The 17,520-nt window shown below is 42.3% G+C and overlaps 1 protein-coding gene and 1 long non-coding RNA gene across 5 annotated transcripts in view; one reads left to right on the top strand and one right to left on the bottom strand.

Moving 5' to 3' along the window:
• The window catches only part of cadm1a (cell adhesion molecule 1a), a 212,177-nt gene extending 202,970 nt beyond the window's left edge, over positions 1-9,207 (bottom strand). For 3 of the 4 annotated variants that reach the window (XM_084684117.1, XM_084684116.1, XM_084684114.1), the window contains exon 1: positions 9,082-9,207. In XM_084684117.1, the coding sequence (XP_084540243.1) occupies positions 9,082-9,154 (73 nt within the window). In that variant the 5' untranslated portion in view covers positions 9,155-9,207. The remainder of the gene's footprint in view (positions 1-9,081) is intronic. The other variant, XM_084684115.1, reaches the window with a different exon arrangement.
• LOC146246396 (uncharacterized) lies at positions 7,511-10,588 on the top strand. Its single transcript, XR_014734598.1, has 3 exons — positions 7,511-7,637; positions 10,085-10,178; positions 10,461-10,588. It is a non-coding gene; the product is annotated as an uncharacterized LOC146246396 (long non-coding RNA).
• Positions 10,589-17,520: the final 6,932 nt, after the last annotated feature.

Raw genomic sequence — 17,520 nt, forward strand, 5'->3', positions numbered from 1 at the left:
ACTATTTAAAGTTTTCACTCGTTCAACATTCCCGAGACAGCAACGCGCGCAGGTAGAATACTATACGTGTTGCCTTCCCGGTCTGTTAAAATTGACGCTAAATAAGTAATTTTGTTTTACGAAAACAACTGGCTAGCTAGCACCAGTTATCGAACGAGTGAAAACTTTAAATAGTAGAGTAGAATGAACTGGTTTAAATAACCCTAAATACAAAACTTCCTACCTAGTAACCAGTATAGCAACCATGACAGTTTCCTGCTAGCACGATTAGATATCTCAGGAATTTAAGGTCGGCATAGCGACGGACGCGTCCTTGCTTCTGAACGGCATTGTGACGTCAGGTAGGACACTATTTGGCCCTAGGACACTATTTGGCCTGACAGCTCCATTGAAGGTACAAAAAAAAAAAAAGCGACGACACATACAATCAAAGCTGACTCAGAGATTTGTCAGATCACCGGAAATGAATGTCTTTAATCGCCGATAGTGGCAGTTACAGAACAGAGGGCCCAACGAATCCGTCGCAGTGCCAACCCTGCCGAGGAAGCGATTTCAAAACAAGGACATAAGAAATAACTTTAGGGTGATCAAAAAAAACTGTACATCTTAGGGGGCGATTTCTAACAACAGAGTGAGTGGGCTGTACTCAGCATTACTCAAACTGAAACTCCCAGATAAAGAGCCTGCCTCCTGCTCTTAGCAGCAGGAGGCATGCGGCTGGTTAGATCTGGTATCTGAAGCATATCGTCAACACCATCGTCTCTCCTACTGGACAGAGTCAGAGTGATCATGCCACTGTCTCTCCCAGGGTGCTCTCCTTCCAATTTAACAGGCAATATGCCCGTAAACATCGATCCTCCAAAATGTTATTACTACCAGAACGGGTCTGAAATGAGTCGGACTCTGACTGCGGAGACACAGGAGTGCATCCTTTAGAGTTTTGTGAACACGTTGAGTAAAGTGAAAAACAATCAAAACGGGGAGATGGAAAAGAAAGATTTGGGATGGCGATATTTTTCTGAAGGGGTGCTCCCCTAAAACCAATACAGGAGCAGCGTTTCAGGAACGGTTTCAAAATTGCGCATAATGTAGGAAATCGCCGTCGCTGTGAACAGTTCCAAACACAACAGCCTGGAGTGACATTTTCCATAATTTCTTCAAAACTCCTCCACTTCCATCACAGTGCATTTCACATGGCACTCTCACTCCACCCTTATACTGTCCTCCTGCAAAACGACAGCAATTTCCTCTTCCCCTGACCCAGAAAGGGAAGCCATCCTACCTTCTGTCTCGTTACAGGGCAAGGGTAACTCCCTATGACCTGGAAAAAAGAACCTCCAGATGGCCTTTGCATGAGCAGTCATGTCTGAAGCTCCAATATGTCTGGCCGGAGCACGGCAGGGGGCAAGAGGCTAGCGGGGAACCCCATGATAAACAGGATCAGCACATCCAGATTGAGGAGATTTGGTTCAGAATACACCAGTTTGACCACCACAGGGAACCCTAGCTGACAACTTCTGCAGCCATTTAAGATGATTAGGAACTCCTAATGGATTTTAAGTTGTATGCACTTAGCAATGGATCTAAATTGAGGGGTGGAGGTCCAGTTTGAGGAGCCAGAGTTGGAAGACATGCTGTAAGTTAAGCTGGTCTGGGAGAGACAACTGGATGATACGTATTTGAGCGTCTCCATATGGGGATGGAGGTGTCAGCAAAGAATTAGGATTTACCAGGAAACATTAGCCTTACATTCACTTCACATAGGAGATGGTGCCATCAAGCCCTCGCAAAGACGGCCCTTTTCATTAGCAATGTCTAGCAATGGGTACTGTGTTGACCATTTTCTTTGAGCACATCACTTCTATTCACCTCAGATGTGAACAACACTTGAGGGCAGCTGTAGCGTGTGTTTAAAGGCTATAAAGGGTTTTGCCCAATCCATAATATATGACCACATTCCATTACTGTGGTGTTCATAATTCTTTGGTTGGTTGCTCAGGTATCTCACGGAGACTTGAAACTCAAAGCCTGGCATCTCCCCTCCTTCTCATATGCAGTATTTCCATGCAGCTGTGGAGTTATAATGGTGCCCTAATGTCATATTCAGTGGCCCACTGGTATGGTTTTTTGGAAGTACAGTAAAGCGACTCAAACAAACCAACGCGGGTGATGATGTGTATTTGAATTTACTATCTTTTACGGCTTCTCAACCCATAAATAGCAACTGCCCACACAAGCATTTCTTGTAAATATATACTATGTCAATAACTGAAGCTAGGAAAAGCGCACCCATTTAGGTTGCCTGAACATCATATTTAGTGAACCACACACATACGAAGTGATGATTTATAATTTCATAGGCAAATATAAGTATTTGACAAACATCGTAACAGCCTTCACAATATTCTGCCAGTAAAACACTTTTTCAGGGACCACATGTCTTTCAGCAACATGACAGCATTCCATAAGCTGCTCAAACCAAGCCGAGTTACACAAACACCTGCCTCCCGTCCACAAAATACTGATCCTTCAGTCGTCTAAAGCTAAGCTAAATGTTGTCAGCGAAAAGGACCGCAGTTGTATACTCACTCCACCTGAGGAAAATTATATTAATAAATAAAAAACGATTCAATCTCAAACACCAACTTGCATGACTGAGCAGAGGGGGACAGGGTGAGCCACCTTTGGCTCAGCCTTTGATATGAAATCTAATGTGACTCGTTGTGGATCAACTAACAGGTCAGCGAAATGCCACGGTGCGATGCAGATGTGACGGAGCCAAGGGGTACCTGCACTGTACGCTCTCCGAACGCTGCAACTTCAAGAGAGTAGCCTCCTAGGGCAACACAGATCAATCTGACGTGAAAGAAAGTGTGTTCTCTCACTGACAGACGTTATTGGACAGCTGAATTTTGCGTTCATGGATTCCTTCCAACGTGTTTGTTGTAATCGTTCAGTAGATAAAGTAGTTTAGGCGTGTGATCGATGGTTAGAGACTCGCTGGTACCAACCCAAACCTTGAGAACAGAAAGATGAAAAGAGAATAAAAACTTTAGCCCACAACTACAGTCAACACTGAAGATATTAAGTGTCTCTAGTCTCGGTAGATGAAACCTTGAATGCAGAATAGGCATAGGAGTGCATTTTGTCTCAATTCAAACCAGCTTTATTCAGAAATATGGAGTAATTGACCACTTACATGAGATTCGCTTATATGAGGTCACATTGGCTTTACAGTAGTGGTAATAGATACTCGTAAACTACACACGGAAAAACCTTCTCGGTTAGCAGTGTGGAGAACCACATTGCCTGTGTGCTTCCGGCCCAGAGGGGGGGTGGAGGGTGTGGGAGGTGGGGGGGGGGGGTTGGCTAAGCAGGGTAATAGGATGGTGGGGGGTGGAGTGTGTGTGTGTGTTTGGGGGGAGGTGGGGGGGGTTGGCGGGGTGGCGGAGGTGGGGGGGGTGGGGGAGGTGGGGGGTTGGCTAAGCAGGGTAATAGGATGGTGGGGGGTGGAGTGTGTGTGTGTGTGGGGGGGGGGGGGGTCAGTATCTCAGAATTCAATTCCTCAGCTCATTAACTACTGTACCTGCTGCTGAAGTCATTCAAACCATGCGTTAATAAGCCTCTCAGAATGCCCTGCCCGCATCGAGGTGCAATCCCAGTAATGACTGATCATGTTTACTTGTAAATAGGTGAAGTGTGAACGTCAGTAATTTTCCGCACAAGCTAATTGAAACTGATGCTGGATTCTCCAAAATCGCCATATAGGCAAAGCTTTAGCAATATGGCAGATGCGTTGCCACTGTTAATGATATGAAAGATTTATCGGGGTGATTAAGATTGGGTGACATGCAGAGGGGGGGTTTAATGTACCGCTTATAGTCTCCACCAACCCCCACTCCCCAAACAGCTTCTGGTGTAGAAGGAATCTTTGTTTCTTTGTGCTCTTGTTAAATTAAAAGAATAAGGGTTTCTTATACAGAGCAAGGAATTCTCAAACAACATTCCAAAAAGCAAGCATTTTATAATGATGGCATTTTAAATGGTACCGTATAAAAGTCTATTTTGTGTAAGCGAAAAAGCCAAGCTATAATTTATTCCTGTTTGGGTAATCATGTATGCTTCGTGATTGGTCCGAAACAGAGAGCTTCTGTCTGATTGTGCAAGGCCGACGGCATCCAACCACTGGCAAGAATTCAAAAGTTGAATGAATCACTTTACTATCTGAAACATAACGTCCACAAGAGAAAGGAAACGTGGACTCGGCAGTCTTTTTTGTTAACGGGAAACTTGTGGAAGAAGCACGGCTGTCCTGTTCTCACAAGACCCACTCTTTAGTCACCAGACTACACAGTTGACCACATTCAATCTGTAAAGCCCTCCTGGACCCACCGATGAAGGGCGAACATCTTCCCTCATACCGTGAGGGAAAATAACCCACACTAGTTTATTACCATCTATCAGCGATGTTACAAGTTACCATTTCAAAGCAAATTTATGAGCATCAGTTAGCAAAGCCACAGTTCTCACTTCATTTCCCAGTACAATAAAAGGTTATTGTTGTGGTAGCTGCTATGCTGTTGTCATTAATATTTCAGAACAGAAAGCAGATGTCTAAATGTTAAAACTATGAGAGAATTAAGAGGAAATCTTGTTTTGTTTTTTTTGCAGGGCCTGGGTAACCATGACGGCAGCGTGCGAGACTCCAGCCCTAATCCTCCAAAATATTCTTATGCGGATTAGCTGTTCCATCTCCCTCTCCCATTTTCATTCTGGAAAGCATTAGTCTGACAGCCTAGTGAACCCAACAAACACGACCCACTTCAAAGCGGTGACAAAACGTCTAAGGAAAGCGACCTGAGGATGAGAAAAGGGAAATCTGTTAATTTCCAGTCTTGGTTCAAACTTCAATCCCCCGAAGGGGCCGAGGTTAGACTAGTAAACTGTGAAGTGTTTACAGTGTGTTCTCCAACCAGGGAAGATGGTGCCTTGCTTGAAGAAGCAACATGAAAGCTATGCTAGCCTGGGAGGTTGTCTGAATGTGTTAATGCAGTCATGTTATAGTGTTATAACACTAACACTATAACATGACTGCGTTAAGACAGTAGCATAAGAGCAAGATACTGACACATCCAGGAGTCCAAGGTCCACTTTAATTCTGAAGAGAATAGTGAGAATGCAGTTATTTAGCATACGCTTTTATCGAAACGCGACAAGAGATTTGAACCTGCAACCTCTTGATCTACACCCACTGCTCTACCACTTAACTATACCCTTCCACATGGAGGCTGAGATTGAGTAAGACTGTGTAAGAGGCCTGAATCCTAAACAAACTTCAGTGATTGAGCACATGAAGGTTTTAGTCCAATAAACTAACATAACATACATATATGTGTGCTAGACAAACCTTGTTTGCCAGGGTTGTGGTAGTCAATTAAACACAGCCTACTTTCTATTCAGGATCACAAAGCAACATGCAAACAACCACTCACAACAAGTCTTTTTTCATTCTTGAAACAATTAGCCTAATATACGATCTCATTCTCAATACTTTGAGAAGCCCCTAAAACCACTTTCTCTGAGGAGGGGAAAAAACGTTGCCGGTCTCACAACAGAAGATTCTAGTGTCCTCACAGTAGACAGACAAAAGACAACTCCCTCTTACAAAACTCGAGTACAACACAGAGAAAATGAGGCTGCATAACAATGCAGCATCTGGCATTTCTGCTGGCAAAACAGAGACAAATGATCAGGCAAGATACTGCAGCAGTAAGGTGGAGAAACAATGGTCAGAAACAGGGGACAGCGAACACAAGGGATCCAATTCCACGGTAGCGAGTAAAAGCCTGAAGGGTCTAGTCAATGCTACACTGACTGAAATGTAATACAAGCTGAAGTGTTTATGCTAATGTGCATACGGATCATTCAAGCCCATCACAGCCGATGGATTCAGACCTATTTTGTGTTCAAAAGGACACATTACTTTTCCATTCAGTTGTGCTCAACCCACAAAAGCAGGTAGCAATAATATTGTTTTGTTTTGGCGAAATGCGAGTGCAAATCGTATACATTGATTTGTTATTCTGTCATTGTTGAACCATGCATTACAGGCATGATTAGAGGCCAAATGTGCCCCACTTAAAATTGCAATGTTCCTCCCCTCCTACTGATTCAATAACATCCTGGAAGCCTATGATTTGAGGGCACTAGACATAGAAACAAAGGACTAATCAAAATGGTTTGTTTTGGTTGATTTGTAATTCAAACATTCAAAAGGGTTCCACTAAAACGTTCAAGAGTCAACTTCACTCTACCGCTAGGCCGTCTGCAATGTCTTTATTCAGCTTTTTTGTAGGATGCTACTTGAGTTTCAGCATATAGACTTGTGTCACGCCCACAGCATCAGTCGGTGGGTTTCCTATAAACCCTATTTTGAGGATTGCGTCAGGAGATTTCCTTGACGTCCCAGCAGTTGGCACCTCACTAACGAGGGAGGGCCTCTGATTACACTAAGTGCTCACGGGCCAGATGTGACCAAGCCCCGCCAACTGTTGTCCTGTCTGGCTGCAAGACTGATGCTGCCGGAAGGGAGGGGGGGGGGTAAGAGTGGGTGTGTGGGGGAGGGAGGGAGGGAGGGAGGGAGGGAGGGAGGGAGGGAGGGAGGGAGGGAGGGAGGGAGGGAGGGAGGGAGGGAGGGAGGGGGGGGGGGAGTGTGGGAGGGAGGGAGGGAGGGAGGGAGGGAGGGAGGGAGGGAGGGAGGGAGGGAGGGAGGGAGGGAGGGAGGGAGGGAGGGAGGGAGGGAGGGAGGGAGGGAGGGAGGGAGGGAGGGGGGTTGTAAGTGTGGGGAGGGGGGGGGGTGTAAGTGGGTGTGTGTGTGGGGAGGGGGGGGGGTGTAAGTGGGTGTGGGGGCTATACAACTGCCCCCTACAGTCTTAGATAAAGCCATTGTTTTTCATTAATGCTGAGAGCACCATGGAGACAGCAGCAAATGCACAGGTCCATTTCCACATGTGTTTTCAATCACAGAGTAGCTACTGATTTGACCAGGAGCCAAGTCTTGTACAGCAGGGGAGAGAAGGGAAGGCTGGGGTCTGAATAATGATTTGTAGGGTGGGTTTGTAGAGGTAACAGGGATAACACGTTCACAATAAGATATTCACGAGTGATCAAACTTTTAGAAAAAACCTTATTAGCCAATCAACGTTTTTCCATCCTTTTTTATTGAATAGGAACCAATGACACGAGTTCAAACGTAGCGTATACGTTTTATTTTATCCAAAAGCATCAAACTAGCTTCACATCTATGTAGTTACAATTTTCACTGTTTCACATCAAATGTTGTGAACAAATGTAATAGACCAATGCAATAACGCAAAGCTCTCCTTTGTCAGGTCATCGATTTTTGATAAATGCACACGCGAGTCGAGCGCTATTGCTGGCGCTGCTACACTACACGGTATCAACAAATACACGCCTTTAAGCGCTCTTTTAGCCCGCATGCGCTGCTATACTAATCTGTGACTTATAGATACTCGTCTAACATATTTCAATGCTTAGCATTATATCCTGTAGTGTGACGCGGGTTAATTGTTAGTTCGCTTTTTGTAAGAGCATCCACGCTTCGTTTCAACGTGTAGGTGGGTAGGCTAATCTATTTATTCCTGATCCTACAATGAACTGTAGTTGCCTTATATTATCTTTACAGTAGAGCTACTTTAGATAGCATCACATGTTGAATGAAATAAGAGAAAGTGTTTTCAGTGTATAATACCCAAAAATCAAAAAATAATCATTTTAAAGTGCTATAGCCTACATACAGCTTGTCCCGCTGACTTAAATTATCTTAGCAATGTTAAAACATACGCTACCTCCAATCTTCATGTGTGAGATTATTGGCATTTCGATGTTTAACTGGTCGATGTAATGGAAATTGCGTCTGTGTAGGCAGAAATGTTTGCCATACGTTTGTAAATATAGGCTCCACTTTCTTTTCTAACGTGGATTGTCTGAGAAAATACACGTAGGTTAGGAAAGAAATGCGCAAACGGGACAGCTTTGACTATACCCTGACCGACAGCTACCCCCAGAAACCACTGCGCATAGCATTTTTTCTAAACGAAAACAGACAAACATACAACTATAACATTTACCTATATTTACATCTATTAACATAACCTCATTTATGTCTCATTTCGATCCCATTCGGTTCAGTAGCCTACATTAGGAAAACTGATTTGTGTGACTGTTAAGCTAACTGTCCACATTTCGCAGAAGCAAGCTAAACCACGATGAGGCTTTGTCATGTTGGCTGGTAGCCTCTTGGACATTCACAGCCCGCCAAGACACACAAGCGACACAGACACTGTCACTATCTGTCCAGTGTTGGCGGACTTGGTCATACCGGTTAAAGCTCTAAACACACTCAATACGGTAGGGTAACATTTTACTTCTAGTAACTACTACACCGGTCAACATGAACTACACAAGAAATAAAACTACAGAAGGTAGCTTTCTCCAAAGTGCGATATTTCATCTGACTACGTCGTGATTCAGATTTCATCGCAGGCTACACTATCGCGTGCTCGACACAGGCTATAACCCAAAAGTACAAAGAAACCTATTTTCTAACTTCTGTCCAAGATTAACCGCACGTCTTCACGTTTATAAAAGAAGCAGTGCCGTTTCTAACCTATTAACTTTATTTAGATAAACATTTGGCTTGTTAGCCAGCTGTGCGACAGTGTCAGAGCGCTCCAGCACAGCGGCTACCGAGATGGAAAACTAGCCGAAGTGTCGACGGGCCAACAGAAACATCTGTAATGGAGATACGATGTCCCAAATATAAACAACGATACATAACAACCGCATGAACCTTCACCTTTACATTAGAATCCCATTTGAATAGGTTTTAAACAGTTTCTGACTAGTTTTTTGAGGGGGGTATCACATCATCCATTCCAAGCGTCCGGGCTCATTCAAAAAAAGCATGCCCCGAATTCAGACTATGTTCCGCCTCCCCTTGTCGAAGAAAGAATTCCAAGAAAATAGTATTTCCCTTAAGTTTTAAAGGCGTGATCCTACCTTTATGAAGAGCCGCTGGAATCATGAACAAAAAGAGAAGAGTAGCGAGAGATCCGTTGCCCGTGTTCGCCATGTTGGACACCTGCTTCAATCTGGCAGCGCTGGTCCGTACTAGTCCTGCTTCACCTAGCTACAATGCAATTCATTTAATGATATGCACGAGAGGAGGATACCATTTAAATACTTTGCAATTTAAGTATAGTAGGTTATGTTTTTAAAACTCGATGAAGAAAATGTTTTAAATAATAACATATCCACATTCTCATAGCCTATATGCTGTATTTATTTGGTGCAACAACTCAACGTGTCTTATCCTATATTGAAATATGTTAATTTGCATACTTTAATGACTCATGTTTAGAAAAACTTTTTGACGAAAATAGTTTATCGTTTTCCCCCGTAATGTGTTATATGTCAAATAATAATAAAACTCTACTTGCAGCTTTTTGCAGTTATAGTTGTTGTTTTTTGTTTAAGAAAATGATCATAAAACGGCAGCTGTAAAGATCAGCCTACATTATAGGTTTTGCAGTAAAAGTTTTATGAAACTTAATCAGTCACCCATTCTTTGACATTTGACATTCAGAATATGATGTTCCTCATAGCCTACCTTCAGTCACTGTTTTAGTCTTTAGACCGAGACTAGCTTACTACTGTGCATTTGTATAGAATCATGGTGCCCCTGGTGGAGCTACAGTGTTGAATCTTTACTGAACAAACTTTATTGAGAGGAAACGAGTGAATTAACAATGCGCTGATTTTCAGTTTAGAACTTGCCTTGAAAATGTTACTGTGATGTTGGAAGCAGCACATAGCGTTTCTAATTTGTTTGTCCCAACAAGAGTGGACAAGGAAGGAATAGCAATTGGCGTTAACGCCGGGGTTGCTGCCCAACAATGTAAAGCGGTTAACAAAGAAGGAATTTAGAAAAGAAAAAAAAACATCGAAATACCTAACAAACAAAATATCCAAAATACTCGAGCCAAACTGTTATTCTTCACAGATATGAAGCTATCACCTCCTCCCTCTACCAGCCATTAGAGGATGTTCTACCATGTGACCTTCCTATCCCAGCCGGGGGAAACCCATCTCTCCAGGTGAGGAGGGGCAGCACAATGTCTACACAAATGATTACCAACTATTACCGGTTAATATAAAATACCAAAAAGATTGTGAGACCTATAAGCATTTCACATACATTGCCCCCTGGCTTTGACATCAGGACACTCAAATGAATCAATATTGTTGTTTAACAGTCCTAAATTCCTTCAAATTACTATCTTAATTCCACTTTTCCACTTTCAATATAGTTTCATGCTATCTGCTGTGTCTTGGTATCCACTGCGATTTTACAAAAGTTATGTTCAAATTCATTCAAGGACTGTGATTCAGTATTGGATTTTAGGGGTTGGGGAAAATACCCCAGGACTCCATCCCTCGGGATTCAAAACCAGATGAAAAGTGTAATACCTTTCTGATTCAGAGTGTCCACTGTGGAGATTGACTTGGAATGTGTGGAGGTAAGAGTTTCTGTCAAATATTACAGTAGCCAGTTAAGGTTAAGGCTCATCCTGTGAAAGTGATCCCATTATATGTGTGCTGTTAACTCCTGAACAAACCACAAGTCGAGGGTCTTACCCACATCCAGATTTAGACATGATCTGTTGATGTGTTTATGAAGAAATAGGTTATAGTAATGAGAACGTTTTCATTTGGCAGACACTTTTATCCAAAGTGACTTTCAAGAGGGGTGATTTGAACGTGAGCCTCTTGATTTACATTTACATTTAGTCATTAAACAGACACTCTTATCCAGAGCGACTTACAGTAAGTACAATCGAACCAACAACCTTCTGATTAATAGCCCGACTCCCTAACCACTCAACCGTCTGACCCCCCGTCTACAGTGAAATGCACTGAGATATACCCATCCTTCAACATGTACATTACAACACATTCTGGTCTACTTTTCAACAGTTTTGTTTTTCACAAAAGGCACAATAGGTGTTAGTAAACATGGAGCCACATCGACCTGTTTGTAATGTGTTAATACTCAATAGGACCTACTGCCCTATCAGCATGCAGTATATGTGTTCATAAAACAAAACAGTTTGTAGTAACCTACAAACTGTAATTTTTTTCATGAACCTCTTAAGATGGTGATATTTTATGTTCACTGGCTTTCCTATTATTGGGTTCAAAAACGTTGAGCGGAGGAACGGTAGAATAGATGTGGACCTGTCATGTGACAGATAGCTTGAGAAGAATGCCAATGAGATCTTTTCCCCTTTGAGTTATATTTCTAATTATGCCCATTCAGGAAACCAGTCAGAGATTAAGCCAATCAACCATAGTTTGAAATTGTGTGACTTCCACTTTTCACTTTCCACAGTTAAAGGTTATAGTTTGTGTCTGTCGTTGATATCAAGAGTGTTGGGTGTACTGAGCTTAAACAAAGAGAGACAAATAATGATAATTCTGTTACTACAAAGGGTAACATCTTGTTCTTAAAGATTTTGGAAAAATATAAGGGACTATATTTTGAAGTAGTCTATAAATAAGTATATCTGTAAAACAACAAAACAAATTGGCCCATCAGGGTTCTGTTGTATCCTAGAAAACTTATAGAAGAAGAAGTTAACTTTAGAGCGTGCAACTGTATGAAAAAATGTGAGTTCGAAAACTAAGTATGCATGAACTTCTGCGTCGATGGTATGTTATATAACAAAAAAATAATTACATAAAAAATGTCCAGCTTTGCTCTGCTATCCCTACATTCCCCCTCATCCCATGCTAATCAAGCAGCCCATTGACATTCAGTACACTTGATTGGGATTTTCCGTTCAGTCTTTTGATCTGGGCAAGATTTTAAAATTCTGTTTGTGAACAGTCCATACCTTTGGTCTGTCAAGTGCTTGGCAACATCGAAATCTGTCGAGCCAGGAGAAGCCTACTTCCCCCCTTCTCTTCAACCTGCCACAGTGGAGGAGAAGGAAAGTTCATGTCATAAAAACACTGTAGATTTTCAACTCCCCCATCATGCTGTGTGATAGTGTACCTGTTGATAAACAAGGCTTTAATCGGATTTCAAAGCATATAATGCAACAAAAGAAGCAACAAATGGAGGATGATGAGGCATTTGACAAACATGAAAAGTCCCACATATGCGCATCATAAATCATTTACGGCACACGCCGATGCAGAACAACAAAGGCTTCAGCGACGGGTTCCACTGAGCACCTCACACACACAAAGCAGCACAAGCGTTAACCTACACTACTGCGTTGCCTCTGCATGATTCATGAACGGAAAAATAAACACTTAAATTAAATATAAGAGGCTGATTTGGTGAGATGACAACCACCACGCCAAGCCCCTGCACATCACATGAAAAACAAGGCCTGCTTGTCGATGTAACTATGTTGACTTTCTAATGTAAATTAATTGGGTGCTTTCTGAAATTGACTCACAGTTGGAGCCGGGGCGGCAAATTGACAAGGTAATCCAGGTAGCTCTACCCTTAGTGGCTCATTATGCAAATGAATGGTGATGGCTCACGGGTAAGTATCTGATTTTCTGGGGATGAGAAGGAATTCAAGGGATGTTTATACAAACCTTGCATTACAATTATACCTACATATCCACACAATCTCACCAACATCTCAAACGTACTGCTTCTGCTTGTGCATTGTTAGTTCGGCTAACTCAGTTTTGAAACGTCATACTCCTACAGTGCAAACCTACTGTCAATCATGTTGGTAGTATGGTGTATCTGTATGTTAGTTAATGTGTGGGAGATTTGAGTTCAATAACTAACATGTGGTTCCACACATGCCACAGTTGCATTCATGAGACCATTTACACTGTGCCACTGTCGACACCTTTTAAATAAGTTATCTTACCAACACAAGAAATAGTTTCAGGGGTAAATGAAGAGATCTGATATATCTGTGGACTCTCTGACTCTCTATAGAGCGAGGGTCAGACAATTAATAGGGAATCAGTCCATCAGCTCAAACACAAACTCAAAGCTGCCTCCGGATGAATCAAAGTCCCAACAGGAGTAGCATGAAGGAGCCGTTTTTGACCTTTGAACCCCGAAGTAGTGTTTCTCAATCCCCACCGTAATAGACTACAAGCCACTGATATGTTCTTGTATCAATGAGTTTCTCCTGGTCAGTCACCACAAGGGCTCTCCACTTAATTAAATCTCCTTGTTATTTATTGTTGACTTCAAGGTCTTTGTTCTTGTCTACAATTAGGAGTTATTTGATTTGGAGTAAACACAGGACAATACTAAACATTTTGTCCTGTGGTACAGTGCATGGCTGCTGTTTGTCCTGTAATGGGTTGGTACAGTAAGTGCAAGGCTGCAGATGAAATTAATACAAGAACTCTGAATGGAAATGATATTTGCCATCATCTGAAGTGATTTATCAATAAGCCCCGGCTTTCAGCTGGAAAGTGGATGTTACACAGGCTAATGCTTTGTGCTAATGCCCTCAATTGAATTTCACTCCTCTTCAATGGACAAATGTGTGGTATAAAGCGGCCGGCATGAGATGGAATCTCCCATTTCTAGTGTTGTTTATATTGATCACTGTCACATGACAGGCTAGTCCCTAGCTCTCTGTGGTGGTTGTATGTAAGTTGTTGTGAAACCCACCGTGGCCTGTCGATCTTGGCTGAGAGTTGTGTCATTTGATTGATTGCACTTGGAGTCATGCAATCAACTGCCAGAGAAGTCTAGCACTTGTGCAGTTCAGAGCGTTTCCTTTCATCGTGACTTGAGTTTGAATGCTGTCAATCCAAAGCATAATGCTTCACAAATCAAGAATCAATCAATCAATAGTTTAGGTCCTGTATCAGTGCGGTAAGATGTTTTCTTTGGATTAGTGGAATATTTCCTTTCCTCAAAACTAAAACATTTTTCGTCTAACCTCAGGTTTTATGTCACAGTGCATGGTTAAATCATGGTTATATCCTTCTCAGTAAGTGGTATTAATCAATGAGGACAAGAGATTTCATTTTTGTGAGACTATTCCATAAAGGCCACATGCAATACAATCAATGAGATGGAATGAAAGGCGTGAAGATGAACTGGCCAGACATTGACAGCAGTTCTTTTAAAGGGCTCTAGCTTTGCAAGTCATTGCTTGGCTGAAGAATCATTGTGAAGACACCTGATTGTCACCATTGTTCACACCTGTCACCTTAATTGATGATGTGAACCGCGTTTAAGAAATTAGGTTGGTTGTAAACGGACAAATTACTCAACCTCTCGAAAGCATTGACTTTCTCACTTGATTAGTGACTTGGAAAAGGTTATGTTTCTATTGTATATTGATTATTGCTTCTGCTAGACAAGAATGCAGAATTAAATGCGTGAGTTGTATTGATGGCACATGAAGAACTGGATACACACAAAACTGACACACATTCAGAATAATGTTTGAATCTCAAATAGAAATCACTTGTCCATTAAAAATTCAAGTCAGACACTGACTTAATAGGGTTGGTTTCATAAACTGATCGTGTTGACGTAGGTTTCAGAGCAGGCTAACAGGGGTTAAAGACTGACTTGGCCAACACACACCTTAGTTTCAGCCCCGGCACAATCATTCATTCTGTTTCTGATGTGGGTGAGGGATTTTTAATCAACATTCATTTCGGGGCATCCTCAAACACTCAAAGTTGTACACGAACACAACACATTTTCATCCACAGCTTCTCCCTGTGACACCTCCCTCTACCACAAAAATACACAAAATTGTCACAAATTTCTCCAAATGTTTTCAACGATTCAGGGGCACAAACATATATTTCATGTATTTCCAGTCCAATCAGTCCACTTGCTTTGGGCTGACGTGAAGCAAGTGTATATTTAAGTAAGTGTCTCTATGTTTTCAGCCTAGCTAGCAGTCGCAACACAACAACAGCAGCATGCTACACACAGCAATAACACGGATGCTCCCAGCTTCAGGGCCCCAGGAAGAATTCTCTCAGAGTCACATTTACATTTTATTCATTTAGCTGAAATCCAAAGCGATATACAAAGAGATGAACAAACGGTGCAAGTAGAAAGTAAAGCAGTAGATCAAGGATTAAAAGAACATAGTTGTCCAGTATTTTTGGAGGTCAGTCAAGACACAGTCTGTATTTACAAACCTCATTTCAAAGTAATAACACCTCAGCTACCAGCTTGTAACCTAAAGTTTGACATCCCACATAAAGCCATACAGTGTACGCGCAGTGGTAAGATGCTGAATGTTGTGTATGTCATTAATCACCTGGGGGTGAGATCTGTGCCAAGTCTAGGGTATTTGCCTGTGCAAGCGATTAGGATTTGCACAACCTTGGTTTCTATCGTACTGTGTGGTGCATTCTTGCAGAATCACACTACTATGCAGGGATTTGATCAGATACAAATAAAGCTGTGATCATTGTTGTTTCAGCTTCATTTTACCCAATATTTTGTTTTCTAGTTGAGTATCAGAACCCACCTCCAGTTCCCCCCACAGGAAAAGAGATTCACCGGCCATTTACGCCGGTTTAATTAAATTACTTTCATTTGTGAGGAAAACCCCATCCACTAGATGAACAGATCCTTATGAATGCCCTTGTCCAGGGGGCGGAACCAGCCTGTCAATCATACGGTTGCCATGAGTCCCTCATGTGTGTAAAATAATATCTTATTATAGGCTGCAGGTTTTTACTTTGACAAATACCTCCCCACTCTGGTAACAGTCAAAATAAAACAAGTCACATCCGAGAGCAGGGTTATATAGGTTTCCAGCGCAGGGCACCACCAGAAAGATATATTTATATTATAAATTTGTTGTCACTATCGGTATCTGTGATGTACCTTTATATGAAAAGCAGATCAAGGTGAGACCCAAGCTCCTTGGTGGGGTGATGTATTAATTTAAGCTGACCGATTAGCCTGGGCACTGCTGGTGCAAAGAGAGACAAAACCTCTCTTCCTCATGAGCACCATATTTAAATAGTCATCTTTCAACCGCCAAAGTAGGCCGTCTGAGACAGAGGCGTCGATCCAGGTTGACCTAACGTTCTGAACTCTGTCAGGATGAACACATACTTTCCCCACTTGTAAAAAAATGACTAGATTACTTCAAAGGGTTTTTAGAAAAGTGCATAATAGAGATAAATTCATGTCTAGGTCAGAGAACCATGTTATTAATTTACTGACCCATCTCCACTAAGAACTTCCTCAGCTTTGTTTCGTGGGTCTGTATTTGTAAGATGCTGGGAGGACTTTACAGGCAGTGGGTACAATAAAAGTACACTAAGTCAAAATATGTGCTGTACAGCTAAAACCCTGTAGGGAACACTTATTAATCTCCATAAACAACAGAATGAACATGTGGTTGGACCCATTTAAAAACAGGCTAAATGGCAGAGCCCGGATACAAAATTTAAATAAAAACTTCGGATGAGAGGAGGAGACTTGCTGAGTTTTTTTTTGCAACAATCGTGACGGACTCTTTAAAGAGGAAGTGACATCTTAGAGCATCAGGGTTAGGGACACAGTATGTACCTCCAATCTAGGAGCATTTTATCCTGCTGTTGTTGATATTCTCTGAGGAATGACAGCAGAGGTGGGCTAACAAGCATCGATTGTCTTGCTGGTGTCTGTGCGTTTCGGTGCACGGTGTGATGCGCTTGGTATCGGCCGGCTTCGGAGCTGATCTGCTTGCCACTCGTCCTGGGTGGGTCTGCAGGCGAACGGGGCCCGAAGTGATCACACACTGCTCGGGGCAACGGGTGTGTTCTTGTATCTCCAATTTCTGCATCGATCAGAGTTCACCGCATTAAAGCTGGATTTACTTATGCCAGTGTCGTATGTGTGTGTTACGAAGAAGAAGAAAAAAGTACTGTTTGCACAATTTGCATGTGTGTGCATTTGTACAGCTTTGTCATCTGTGTAGCCTGTGTGTTCAGTACGTGTGCTTGTGTAAAGCTTGTTAAAAGCTTGTTTACCCTACCTCATGCCTCAAATCCCTCTCCTTCCCCTCCCTCTCTGCTTAATATGAGAAACTCCTTGAGCTTCTTAAGACGTCGTGTACTCTCTCCCTTGGGCCTGTACAGATTGTATCTGGAAGGCAGTTATCTCTGATCCATGTGTCGTCGTCATAATTGCCCCCACACAAGCTTACCACCGCTGTTATTACATGCGCTCAACCCTATTAACGCGATGCCTTCTTCCCTGGTTTTGAATGCTAGTGCTAATTAGCAATGCTCACCCCTGGTTTTTTTGCATGGTTTTTAAGTGCGGCTCCGGGTGTCTCTTTGGAATCATGCCTCATTTGTTTACCTCCCGCATAATTCAGAGGCTTATTAATCAGTGAGGTCAGATGATACAAACATTTCCTCGTTTTGCTTTGGTTCGTTTTTTGTTGTTGCTGGTAGGCCTGCTTA

Source organism: Hypomesus nipponensis, chromosome 20 (assembly GCF_054491055.1).
Source record: "Hypomesus nipponensis isolate SF chromosome 20, ASM5449105v1, whole genome shotgun sequence".
Taxonomy (NCBI): Eukaryota; Metazoa; Chordata; class Actinopteri; order Osmeriformes; family Osmeridae; genus Hypomesus; species Hypomesus nipponensis.